The 13,688-nt window shown below is 45.1% G+C and overlaps 1 protein-coding gene across 1 annotated transcript in view; it reads left to right on the forward strand.

Moving 5' to 3' along the window:
• Positions 1-235: 235 nt before the first annotated feature.
• The window catches only part of elac2 (elaC ribonuclease Z 2), a 19,066-nt gene continuing 5,613 nt past the window's right edge, over positions 236-13,688 (forward strand). The window contains exons 1-20 of the mRNA XM_077010598.1: positions 236-704; positions 1,238-1,288; positions 1,371-1,441; positions 1,714-1,778; positions 1,994-2,051; positions 2,202-2,270; positions 3,454-3,594; positions 5,579-5,628; positions 5,727-5,785; positions 6,135-6,207; positions 6,640-6,752; positions 7,082-7,180; positions 7,409-7,547; positions 7,827-7,912; positions 8,223-8,344; positions 8,490-8,586; positions 8,684-8,822; positions 12,601-12,639; positions 12,949-13,058; positions 13,685-13,688. The exon at positions 13,685-13,688 is cut by the window's right edge and continues 96 nt beyond it. Of these exons, the coding sequence (XP_076866713.1) occupies positions 403-704; positions 1,238-1,288; positions 1,371-1,441; positions 1,714-1,778; positions 1,994-2,051; positions 2,202-2,270; positions 3,454-3,594; positions 5,579-5,628; positions 5,727-5,785; positions 6,135-6,207; positions 6,640-6,752; positions 7,082-7,180; positions 7,409-7,547; positions 7,827-7,912; positions 8,223-8,344; positions 8,490-8,586; positions 8,684-8,822; positions 12,601-12,639; positions 12,949-13,058; positions 13,685-13,688 (1,887 nt within the window). The 5' untranslated portion in view covers positions 236-402. The remainder of the gene's footprint in view (positions 705-1,237; positions 1,289-1,370; positions 1,442-1,713; positions 1,779-1,993; positions 2,052-2,201; positions 2,271-3,453; positions 3,595-5,578; positions 5,629-5,726; positions 5,786-6,134; positions 6,208-6,639; positions 6,753-7,081; positions 7,181-7,408; positions 7,548-7,826; positions 7,913-8,222; positions 8,345-8,489; positions 8,587-8,683; positions 8,823-12,600; positions 12,640-12,948; positions 13,059-13,684) is intronic.

The raw sequence follows: 13,688 nt of genomic DNA on the forward strand, positions 1-13,688 counted from the left end.
ATTAAATATTCTAAATATGGTACACTAACACTCCATACACACACACACACCCCGCGCTCAGAAAAAAAATGTGTGTGTGTGTGTGTGTGTGTGTAATGTATGTAATTATATATAATATTATTATATAATATATATATAATATGTATTATATATAATATATATACGGTCTCTGGTTAAGACAAACACATTTGCAGTCAAGGTGAAGCGTCCTGTGACGTCTGGACGTTTGCGTATGGCGTCATCACTTGTCGCCGGAAGTGGGACAAATCTCCGCTCGAGCGTACAGTGACAGCCCTTTAAACGTCTCGCTGTGTGACGCTGCGGTAGATAAACGTTACAAACCGCCGATGACGGACGGGCTCGTGTCGCTCGTGTCGGCCCGCCGCGCCGGTCTAGCTCGTTATGTTTATTATCAACGTCGCTCTTCTTGGTTGTAAACACGTCGCGTGGCGACTGCCGAGCTGCCCGCCGTCTCGCGCGTTCCCGCACCTCTCGCGCAACATGTCCACGTGCGCCGCGGAGGGCGCGAGACCGCCGAGCACGAGGAAGACCAAAGCGCCAAGGGACACGTTGCGGCACGTGAGGTCCAAGGAGAACCGGAGGCGCGAGGACCTGCACGGCCCGTCGACGGTGCACGTGCAGGTGGTGGGCGCGGGGAGCCGCGATAACGGAGCGTCACTCTACGTCTTCTCCGAGTACAACAGGTACACGCGCTGCACACCTGCACGGGCTTATGTCTCAATAATTAATGTAATGTATGATCAGCATCTCAATAATTTATGTAATATATGATCAGTGTCCCAATAATTTATGTAATATATGATCAGTGTCCCAATAATTCATGTAATATATGATCAGTGTCCCAATAATTCATGTAATGTATGATCAGCGTCCCAATAATTCATGTAATGTATGATCAGCGTCTCAATAATTAATGTAATATATGATCAGTGTCCCAATAATTAATGTAATATATGATCAGTGTCCCAATAATTAATGTAATATATGATCAGTGTCCCAATAATTAATGTAATATATGATCAGTGTCCCAATAATTAATGTAATATATGATCAGTGTCCCAATAATTAATGTAATGTATGATCAGTGTCCCAATAATTAATGTAATGTATGATCAGTGTCCCAATAATGAATGTAATATATGATCAGTGTCCCAATAATGAATGTAATATATGATCAGTGTCTCATTTGAAGTGACCTGACTGTGTTCTGCTGTAGGTACCTGTTCAACTGTGGGGAAGGAACTCAGAGACTGATGCAGGAGCACAAGTAAGATGTGGGCCCAGCACGTGTCTTCTGCAGCGGCACGCTGAGCACCAGCTCACGTGGCAATGTTTTTGTTTTCATGCAGACTGAAGGCGGCTCGTCTGGACAACATCTTCCTCACCAGGATGAACTGGGCCACCATAGGAGGGCTCTCAGGTACCTGGGGCATCACACCTGCAGTGGGCCGTGATGTATTCCCCACAGCCACACTGGAATATTATCACATTAAATATGTTACTAAAAACTCTTTAATGTTTGGCATTTGCCTTTGAATGCTTAATAAAAGAACATGCAATCTGTGTGTGTGTGTGTGTGTGTGTGTGTGTGTGTGTGTGTGTGTGTGTGGGGAGGCTAGGAGGGACGTTCTAGATGGTCCTAGCACACGGGTATGGAACAAGTTAATCAGCTAGTGTGTCTAATTCTTTCAGGAATGATCCTCACTCTCAAAGACACAGGAGTCCTCCAGTGTGTCTTGTCTGGACCTCCACAGCTGGTGTGTGTTCTCGCTCTCTCTCTCTCTCTCTGTCTCTCTCTCTCTCTCTCTCTCTCTCTCTCTCTCTCTCTCTCTCTCTGTCTGTCTCTCCTCTGTTTTCTGCTTATTTTTCTCATGCTTATAAACTATTTGACATGGTCAATATCTAAAATCCTGTTTTGGAGATAACAAAATACTGCCTGATCTAATATGTAATATCTGCGTTTGGTTTACAGGAGAAGTATTTGAATGCTATTCGAGTGTTCTCGGGGTCACTTGATGATATCAAACTCTGTAAGTTTAAATAATGGTCATAAGACCAGTGTGAGTGAACTGAGAGTAATTTGCTGTTGGACATTTTAGAGCCGCACCCAGTTCTGCCTGTGTTAATTCTAAAGTTTTGTTTCTTGGTGTCTGAATCAAAATGGATTTTCCTGACCAAAGCTGTGAGGGCGTACACTGAACCGGATTATAAAGACGACACAATGACTGTCAGCCAAGTGCCTCTCTGTGGTTAGTGCACAATCCCCCCACACACACACACACCTGGGACTAGGGCTGAACGATTTTGGAAAATAATCTAATTGCAATTTTTTATCTATAGATTGCGATTTAAAATCGCAATTTTTTCCCGCTGGTTTCGACATTTTTTATACAGCTTAGATACAGGGTTGCTAACTTTTCAAGATCGCTTGGAGTGAGACTTGAACCTGGAGTGGGTGGGGAACGTAATTTGTTGTTATCGGGGCGGTGTAAAATGGACAAAATTTAAGTATTATTATTATATCGCGATCGATCGATCGCCTGTGGTTGGCGCCAGAGCGAACTAGTAACTTTTTAGTCCAAGACGCTCAATGCGTGAGAGTTGGCAACCCTGCAGGTATAGCAACTTGGCTAAAATATGTGCGTGAGGGCATTTGGTAGCGCATATCCAGTGTGTTTAACAAAGCCACGAAGCCGGGCTTGTTCACTATATTAACGGGCATCATGTCTTTCACTATGAACTCCGTTACTGCCCGAGTTATTTCAGCGTGCCGCTTCCAATTACATCCATAAGGAGTTACACTTTCAAACGGTTCGGTCAGTGAACCCTGTCTGCTGGACCGCGGTCAAGCTATCCGCGCTTTTGCGATTCATCCGTACTATAAATCTTATTGCGCCTATATGCGTGATTTTACGGTATTTCGCTGCTCACCGCATACTAAGGCTGTATAAGCGCAGAGAAACACTTTTGCATATTTGAAGATGCAGCACCGGTCGTTGGGATTTTAGCCTTACAAATATCATACGAGGCTTTGTGGTGTTTTTTTAATGCTGAAGAAGGTTTGTAGTGTTACCTCGCGTCGTAGTAACAGTAGCAAGGCACGTTTTACACAGTACCTGACATTGAGCAGCATCTTTTTAAAAGCCAAAGTAATTTCACACAACTGATGTGCTGCCCCTCTTTGGTATTAGACTTGTATCGCGAGATTATCGCAAATGCAATTAATCGTTCAGCCCTACCTGGGACTGCCCCATAAAGTGGATGTGCTGACAGACCACTGCATGTACCGATGTGCTTAGAACAAAGTTTCTGGTGTCCTGGATTGTGGTTTTGGAGTCTGATAAAGAATGTGTTGTTCAAGCACATTCTGAAGTGTGTGTGTGTGTGTGTGTGTGTGTGTGTGTGTGTGTGTTTGTTTGTTCACACGTACAGCTCAGGATAAAGACCTGGGAATGAAACATGGCAGCAGTCCCAGTTGCAGTTCCACCTCCAGCCAGAGGAGGGAGCTGTGGCATCCTGAGGACTGTGACGAGAGCTGCATTGACACCAGAGCAACACAGCCAGGAGCTGCAGGTATGGTCCAAAGCTCTGCTGTAGGTCAGGGGTCACCCCAGTCTGTTGTAGCGGTCTGTAGGTCTGTGGTAGTTTCCAGTCACAACGTTTCATCAATAACACAGAGCAGAGAAGATACATGGACTGGGTTGAGATCTTTATAATCTGAAAATGAAGTTGGACTTTTCCAACAGTGGGGTGTGAATGAGCCTGTTTCTTCCCAAACGTGGTCTCGTCCTTACGGCTGACTGACCAGTAAGCAGGCATGAAAATCTGTCACCTTTCGGCGAAATTCGCCGTTTTGAAGTTGAAAAGGGTGACCTGCGTGAATCGTGTAGATCCGATGAGTTTTTTGTTGGGGGGGGGGGGGGGGTCGGGAGATTATATGTATTAATTATCATATTGACTTAATAAGCAAACAGAGCACTTCCGAAATCGGCAATTTCAATGACAGTGGCGAGCAGTTTCCGCCCAGAACCTTCATAGAGGCCAAATTGCGTTTCAATCATACAAATGTTCTTCATTCATGTTATTCATTTACTGCTAAGCGGGACGAGAAGCAGGACCTAGTGCTACACCGGGGACAAGGCAGAAGAGCGTACATTTACCACTACATTTACCAGGTCGTACATTTACCACTACATTTATCAGATCCTACATTTACCACTACATTTACCACATCGTACATTTACCACTACATTTAGCACATTGTACATTTACCACTACATTTACCAGATCGTACATTTACCAGATCATACATTTACCACTACATTTACCAGATCATACATTTACCACTACATTTACCAGATCATACATTTACCACTACATTTACCAGATCGTACATTTACCACTACATTTACCAGATCGTACATTTACCAGATCGTACATTTACCAGATCGTACATTTACCAGATCATACATTTACCAGTGGATTTAATTGGGTTATTAATGGTTTCAATCGTTTTCACATTTTGCGGTAAAACAAAGTTACTGCCGTTCGCTACAGCGTTGAACACTGTCAGATCTAGCCACAAGCTCTTGTGATAAATAGGTAGATAGATGGGCCTATTAAGTTCGCGTCAACCCCGTGTAGTTAACGGTGACATAAAATAAGAATCAAGATATTTTTTTTTCTAGTGTGTCTGTAGTTGTAACTGGTGAATCCAGGGACGTGTGAGGACATTCGTGCCAGGGCTGAAAAGTTTGAAGATGAAGTTGTAAACGCTTGTCGTTTGAGTCTACCCTGTGCTTTAGCCCATGTTAGAAAATAAAAACACGTGAACCCTGGTATTTTACACTCATTTTCGCCGCTGATGTATTTATTGGTTCATTAAGACGTAATGGTTTTGACTGAGCCTTCTGGAATGGCGAAAGCGGCCTCTCGCGTTTACGGATCTGGCTCCATACATTGAATCCATTGACATGACAGTCAAAAAAGTTTTTTTTAATGGATTTTACTATATTTTACGGAGCCCGTAAGGTGACATCATGTAAAAAAAATTAATAATGCGTGGCAACGACTTATTAACGCGTGGGAACGAGATACTAATGTCGCCTTTCACACGCGGCAACAAAGTTTATTTTTTCACAGCAAAGCAAGCAGATCCCAGGGATGTTCGCGAACTGACTGCCCAAGGAAGGTAAACCTGGCTTTATATAAAGTAATACTTAATTATCTTGTTCGCACGCGTTAATTATCTCGTTCGCACGCGTTAGTAAGTCGTGGCCGCGTTATTATATTTTTTACATGATGTCACCTTACGGGCTCCGTAATATTTGGCATCACCTGTCACTGTATCCCCATACACCAGCAGCCACCCCCCCCCCCCCCCCCCAGGGTACCCATGACGTCACATGTCAACGCCCCGTCGCCGTATCCCCATGACGTCACATGCCCCGCCCCCGGTCTTCTCACCTTTTTAACCCCTGACCCATTTTCATGCCTGAGTAAGACTGACCTGTGGGTGTTCTGCTGAACCTTCTGTTTGTGGTTTGTGTTATTTCAGTGGTCCGAGCCACCAGGGACTCCTCTCTGGTCGTGGCTTTCGTTTGTAAGGTAATAATCAGCGTCGCTCCCAGTTCTCATTTTTGTTATTATTATTGTTTCTCCATAAAACCTTCATTTGAGCAGAATGTTCTCTCATCTTCCAACAGCTGCATGCAAAAAAGGGCAACTTCCTGGTCCATAAAGCCAAGGAGCTGGGCCTCCCTGTGTAAGTTCACCTCTGTTTCTGTGGTCTTCAAAACCACCGTGCCAGGGTTACCTGTGTAAGCTCACCTGTCTGCATCTTACCTTGTCCTGTGGCCTGTGACTACGCAGTCATGGACTGTTTCAGCAACCGTCACAGTTAACTCTGTCCTGCTGGCTGTTGAGCAGCAGATCAAGTGCAGACATCCAGCTCCTGTAATGTCCTGTAATGTCCTGCTGTCATCTTTTACGTTCTAGACTGGTTTGTTAGAGGCTTTGTTTTCACCCCAATGATGATCACTGAATGACCTCTGTGGTGTGGATGTGATGGAACTGAGGTGCATCATGGGTAGTAATCCTGTTTTGCTCTGTAGGGGGACATCAGCCATTGGACCAATCATATCTGCCTTAAAGGACGGGAGAAGTGTGACCTACGAAGGGAAGGAGGTAACGAACACACACACACACACACACAAACAAACGGTTAACAAGTCTGCACTTTAATTCTTTTGAAGGACTCCCGCAGACTCTCACAGATAGTACCGACATTGTGCAGTACTGTTGTATTTGGGTTTTCCACTGGAGCCATTAGACAGTCTCTGAAATCCTAAGTTAAAATCAATTTGTTGTTTTGCTTTCGTTTTAACCCGAAATGGAAGTACAGAGACAAGGTTATCAGATCTTATCAGACGAGACCTGGGTTTTCCTACATAGTTACTGTCCGAATCTGTGGACTATTCTTAATCTTTTAGCCTTGCCAGGTTCATTGTTGTCAGATTATGGCTTCACTCCCATATTTGCGGAGGTAACGTGTTTGTGGGGCCCGTTGTGAGGGGCGAGATTTGGGACGAGGCCACAGACCTCTGCCCTGTGTTCCAGATCCAGCCGTCTGAACTCTGCACTCCCTCTGACCCGGGCCCAGTCTTCCTGGTCGTCGACTGCCCCTCTGAAGAGTTCGTCCAGCCCCTCTGCACCAATCCCGTCCTGCGCAGGTGGGAATCCCTTAGTTCTATAACACAGAACAGAACGTAGAACAAAATGTGCTTAACAAGGCAGTCGACCTCATTATTATTGTAATACTGAGGACACTTCTCTCATTATGCTGAACTGGTTCATGCTGGTTTGCACCGTATCTTTGTATAAGTCCTAATAGCCTACCACACCGGCCCCTGACCACACCGGGCCCCTGACCACACCGGGCCCCTGACCACACCGGGCCCCTGACCACACTGGCCCCCTTATTGTGCCTTTCTGACATGTTTCTGCATGGTGAGTCCACATGTGACTGCAGGTTCAAATGCTCTTGTCTGGGTCCGGTCAGGTACCAGGAGGGTGGCTCGGAGGACAGCGCCGCCCTGGTGGTCCACATGACCCCAGAGGCGCTGTTGAAGACAGAGGAGTACCAGCGCTGGATGGAGAGGTAGGAGCTGTTCCCCTCCCCAGCAGCTGGTGGCGCTGTGGCCGTATGTGCAGAGGGCCTCGCAGTGCAGCGCTGTCTCTCTGAGACACGCGGAGTGTGCTTGCACACTGTCTGTTCTTTCACACAGTCAGCGAGTTGTGTTAAACGTCTCCTCTGGCAGGGACAGACGTAGAGGAGGACAGCTGTCTGGATCTGATGGGCCTGCTGCCGTGTGTTTGTCTTGGCCAGGTTCCCCTCCAGCACGGAGCACCTGGTCATGAACGAGCAGGTGTGCACCGTTCACAACGTCAGGAGCTACAAGATCCAGACGCAGCTTCACATGATCCACGCCGACATCTTCCCCGAGCTCCAGCACTACAGCACCACGGTAACGGTCGCTCACGGTGACAGCTCGGCACAGACCGCCATCTGTCTGTACGAACCGTTTGATAGTAGAACTCATAACCTAGCAACATGACAAAGTATTCAAAAGCACTATAAAATTCACTTTAGAAATTGTGTGGTCAGAACTGTGTCCATCCCTTCTGTTACTTCAGTTTACGTGTTTTAGTCCTATCAAGTATGTCCCAGTAGGTTTGTAGACCTGTTTGTCCAGGTTGGTTTGTTTGTTTTCCTGTTTACTCAGGGTTTGTTTGTTTGTTTGTAGGAGAGCCCGGCTCCACTGCGTGTGCCCTGTGTGAGGGCCGAGTGCCTCCTGAAGTTCCAGCTGAAGCCCAAAGCCGAGTGGCAGCGGTGAGACTTTCACAGATTACACTAATCTCCAATAATCTAATATGTAGATTACACTAATCTGTATGAATCGAATGTGTAGATTACACTAGTCTGCATGAATCTAATATCTAGATTACAGTAATCTGCATTAATCTCATGTGTAGATTACAGTAATCTGCATTAATCTCATGTGTAGATTACACTAGTCTCCATCCGTGTGAAATGTAGACTACACTGATCTACATTAATCTGAATTGCAGAATGTGCTAATCTAACCTTCATGTAAGTGTGTACTATTTAGGTGTGTGTGTGTGTTTGTGTGTGTGTATAGAGATTCCATCCCTTCCTGTGATAAAGAGGAATTTGCTACGGAAGCTGCGAAGGTTCCTGAGTTCCTGCAGGAGGTGGAAAGGTGCCAGCAGTTCCAGAAGACCGACGCTGTCGTGCTGTCTGGTGAGAATCCTGCATGGGGGGGGGGGGGGGGGGGGGGATGTGAGTGTTGAAGTAGACATGAGCAGTGGTGTGTGTGTGTGTGTGGTGCAGGTAAGGTGGAGAGGTATCCTGAGGTGGTGTTTGATGGGGTGTGTGTGTGGTGCAGGTAAGGTGGAGAAGTATCCTGAGGTGGTGTTTCTGGGTACTGGATCAGCTCTGCCCATGAAGATCAGAAATGTCAGTGGCACTCTGGTCAACGTCAGGTAGGCAGCATAGATTACACAGATCTGACACAACAGTTCAGTGAACATTACAGTTTACTCAACATTAGTTGCATCCTGTGTGTGTGTGTGTGTGTAGCTCTACTCAGTCTGTGCTCTTGGACTGTGGAGAGGGCACGTTCGGTCAGATGTGCCGTCACTATGGCAACGGCGTGGATAAGGCATTGTCCAAATTGTCCACAGTGTTTGTGTCTCACATTCATGCGGACCATCACACAGTGAGTCCTCAAACACCACACAAACACTTCACACAGTGAGTCCTCAAACACCACACAAACACTCTTCACAGTGAGTCACACCACACAAACACTTCACACAGTGAGTCACACACACACCACACAACACCACACATACACAAACACTCTTCACAGTGAGTCACACACACACACCACAGAACACCACACATACACAAACACTCTTCACAGTGAGTCACACACACACACCACAGAACACCACACATACACAAACACTCTTTACAGTGAGTCACACACACACACCACAGAACACCACACATACACAAACACTCTTCACAGTGAGTCACACACACACCACACAACACCACACCAGTGTTAATTTTGACAGCAATTTTTTATTTAGTCTTGGGCTGCCATGATTAGTCGACTAGTCACGATTATGTCGACTATTAAAATAGTCAACGACTAATTTAATAGTCGATGCGTCGTGTTTTTTTTCTCTCCAAACTGCTGCGACAGTATCCACTGTTGCGTCTGCCTTTCTGTCCTTGACGCACATGCGCAGTAGTGCAAACGGGTAGACAGTTGACGACATCCCAGGACGTTATGATGGCTGCATCTCAATTCAGGGGCTGCAGCCTACGTAGACCGCGTAGACTGCAGCCCACGTTGGCCACACACTTCGAAGGCCGGGTAGGCTGCATCTCACGGCTGTTAAATGAGACAGTCTAGTCTTCGCAAGATATATGTTTGCGTGACCACACTCTGCCCCGTTACATACGTGTTAGCGAGCTGTCCGACAAATATCACATCACCCACAAATGCCTAAAAGAAAATGCGTTGAACATGTATTCACATGTTTGGCGGGAAGTATAACTTCATAACAAAATTCAATGTATTTTTATAAACGTTACTCTTTAGTAAATACTCAAAGCACATGTTTACCTGCAATATCATTAATAACTGGCATGTTATTTAGCATCTCACTGCAGTATAAATGTCCATATTTAAAAAATACCGACATTTAAAAATGAATTCCTTGGCCCGTACACTAGACTCCGCCTGTTTATTGTTCATAGAGCAATGAATCCTGGGATATGGTGGGACGCGAAGGATACTCAGATGCATCCTTCGTTTTCGGGGTTTTGAAGGCTACATTCGTCGGCCGCATAAGAAGGAGTCCACGAATTGGGACAGCCTCGTCGCGGCGCAGTGACGTAACCGGCCTACAAATGCGCACTTCGTGGGCTGCAGCCCCTGAATTGAGATACGATGGCTGCATCTCAATTCAGGGGCTGCAGCCTATGTAGACCGCGTAGACCGCAGCCCACGTTGGCCACACACTTCGAAGGCCGGGTAGGCTGCATCTCACGGCTGTTAAATGAGACAGTCTAGTCTTCGCAAGACGTATGTTTGCGTGACCACACTCTGCCCCGTTACATACGTTACATACGTGTTAGCGAGCTGTCCGACAAATATCACATCACCCACAAATGCCTAAAAGAAAATGCGTTGAACATGTATTCACATGTTTGGCGGGAAGTATAACTTCATAACAAAATTCAATGTATTTTTATAAACGTTACTCTTTAGTAAATACTCAAAGCACATGTTTACCTGCAATATCATTAATAACTGGCATGTTATTTAGCATCTCACTGCAGTATAAATGTCCATATTTAAAAAATACCGACATTTAAAAACTTCTTCGGCCCGTACACTAGACTCCGCCTGTTTATTGTTCATAGAGCAATGAATCCTGGGATATGGTGGGACGCGAAGGATACTCAGATGCATCCTTCGTTTTCGGGGTTTTGAAGGCTACATTCGTCGGCCGCATAAGAAGGAGTCCACGAATTGGGACAGCCTCGTCGCGGCGCAGTGACGTAACCGGCCTACAAATGCGCACTTCGTGGGCTGCAGCCACTGAATTGAGATACACCTACCGACAGACTGGTATCGTGGCTACCCGTTTGCACGCGTTTCGGAACCCGGCTACGGAAAATGATCCCACACTTGAGTTCCGTAGCCGGGTTCCGAAATGCTTGCAATATCTGCAAGGCAGAACTTTCCTTCCACGGCAGCACAACTGTGATGTACGAACACCTGAAGCATGTTGTGGCTGATTGTGACAATGATGAATAGGGACCATCATCTCTGTCATCTAAATCGCTAGTTAGCTGCTAAAGTTACCGTAAACAGAGCGTTAACTTAGTACTTACTTATCGTGGTAGCTGTAAAAGTTAACATTAGTGATGGCGGTTTGTTTCATTAGCCTTAGCAAGCACTTGTGTGTTTTCTGTAACGTCAGTGAGACCAAAGCTTTATTTTTGTGAATAATTCCTGTTTCAGGTCCCTACCTCAGGGTTGCCAACTCTCAAGCATTGAGCGTGAGACACACGCATTTGACCGTCTTCACACGCCACACATCCGATTTCTCACGCTGAAAAAAAATCTAGTTTATTTATCTCTGATCCACATCTGTGATTCAATGAGTTACTAGTTTGCCAATGACTGGCGATCGATCGCAATATAATACTTAATTTGTGTCCATTTTACAACCCCCACCCCTCCAACAATTTACATTCGCCCTGCAACCCTGCTACCTAATTTGATTTAAATGTAGCTAAGTTTGATGACGGAGACAAATAAAAGGAAGAAAAACCTAAAAAAATTATTTATTTATTAATGTATTTATTTTTACGTTGTTTAAGCCAGTGCCTTATACTTATTTATTTTAATAATTGTTTGTTGCAAAAAGTTGCATATTTAATTAAAGGTTTAATGAACTATGATCTTAATTGTTTTTATTTTTAGTTATAGCTGAAATCTAATAATTGTTGCATTCTAGTGTAATAAACTGTATGTTTTATATTCATTCAACGTACAATCCGATTAGTCGAATAATCATAAAAATTAATCGGTGATTAGTCGACTATAAAAATAATCATTTGTGGCAGCCCTAGTTTACACACCGTCTTGTTTTTCTCAAAGTCAAAGGAGAAATGTGTCCATATATCGCCTCTTATCTTTCTCCCTGCTGACATTGTCGAGTTAACATCGAGTTGAATTTCATGAGTGGCCACAGTTCACAGGCTGGTTTGGTCTTACCGGGTTCTGTGCGATGTGAAGGCGTTAGTTCTGATTGGACGGTTACCGGTTTGTCCCGCCTATCCGTGTACGCTAAAGTAGTTATGGTTGGATCTCTTCTTAACTTATCCCTACCTTTCTCAAAACTAAATCAGGTCTGATTGGATGTCGTCGCTGGCCAATATTTTCGTCTCAGTTTTTATTTGTTGACGAAAATGTCCATTCATTTCGTCATCGTTTTTATCCCTTCCTATAGTTTTAATTTAGTTATCGTCTCGTTTTCGTCATGAAAAAAGGGTTCGTTGACGAAAACTATGACAAAAATTATTCGTCAACGAAATTTACACTGCACCACACGTACACAAACACAGTGAGTCACACAAACACCACACACACACAAATACTTCACACACAGTGAGTCCAGAGCCAGTCACACATCACCCAAGCACACACACCAGTCTTTGACTGACTAAGACCAGGATTAGATGAACTGCACAGGTATTAACCTGTATGGGGGTTTACTGGTACAGTAACGATCCAAATAACACACATCACACCGCACTCTTATATATACACACACACACATCGCACTCTTATCTGCTGGGTCCAGAAGTGCAGGTAGGAGTGGAGGTTCCGTCAGGACTACACACACACACACACACACATATATATACACAAGTGTTGATCCGTTTCTCTTTCTTTCCGTTTACAGGGCTTGATCAATTTGCTGTTTCAGAGGGAGAGAGCTCTGGTAAACACCCCCCCGGGTTTCTCAGCACTGTCCCCTGTGAATCACATGACCTTCCTTCCCTGCACATTTCCTGCCTTTAATACACATTCATACTGAAAATCTGGATACTGAGCACATGGGGTCGTAAACGGACCAAGACAACTTCCAGTCAGGCGAACATTAATCTCCTTTAAACAAAGGGCAGGGGGAGGGGCCACTAGGGTGTACCTTGTACAATTGACAGCTGAAAATGGACTCTCTCTCTCCCCCTCTCTCTCTCTCTCCTCTCCCTCCCTCTCTCTCTCTCGCTCTCTCTCTCCTCCACTGTAGAATACTCTGGGGAAGGCCTTTACTCCTGTCTACCTGATTGCTCCCACCCTGATCATGACCTGGCTCAATCAGTATCACGACCACTGTCAGGAGATCCTCAGTCACATCAAGTGAGTTTCCAAACTGCCCCCTGCAGGACACCTTTGACACTACAGCCTTTAGCATTACGTGTTCCAGACTACACTGTGCAGCACAGCCCAACACAACACAGCTCCACCTCCCCAACACTCCCTCCATGATGCTTACAGCTTGTCAGTCGTACGAGAGCCCCACCAGGCCACTCTGTGCCTGTGTAACTAGGTCAGTTTAAAGTAGAGCTCGGCGATATGGCCAAAAATGTTATCACGATCATTTTTTGTATACTGATCGATCTCAATAATTATCGTGATATAAAATTTTGTAACACTGTTTTTAAAGGAGAAAGTATACTGAATACATGCGTTCAGAGTATTCAAATGAAATCCACAGTAAAAGATATGTAAATTACAAAATTGTGAGAACCTGACTTCTAACAATTTACCTACCATAACAAATTCTGCTTTCTCTGTCCTGAGTTATGAAAACTATATTGGCTTAAAAATCAGCATTGTGAAGCGGTTCTGTCCCGCTGTGTGAAGCGGTTCTGTCCCGCTGTGTAAAGCGGTTCTGTCCCGCTGTGTAAAGCGGTTCTGTCCCGCTGTGTGAAGCGGTTCTGTCCCGCTGTGTGAAGCCATTCTGTCCCGCTGGTGTGTTTCAGCTTC

Source organism: Brachyhypopomus gauderio, chromosome 6 (assembly GCF_052324685.1).
Source record: "Brachyhypopomus gauderio isolate BG-103 chromosome 6, BGAUD_0.2, whole genome shotgun sequence".
NCBI lineage: Eukaryota > Metazoa > Chordata > Actinopteri > Gymnotiformes > Hypopomidae > Brachyhypopomus > Brachyhypopomus gauderio.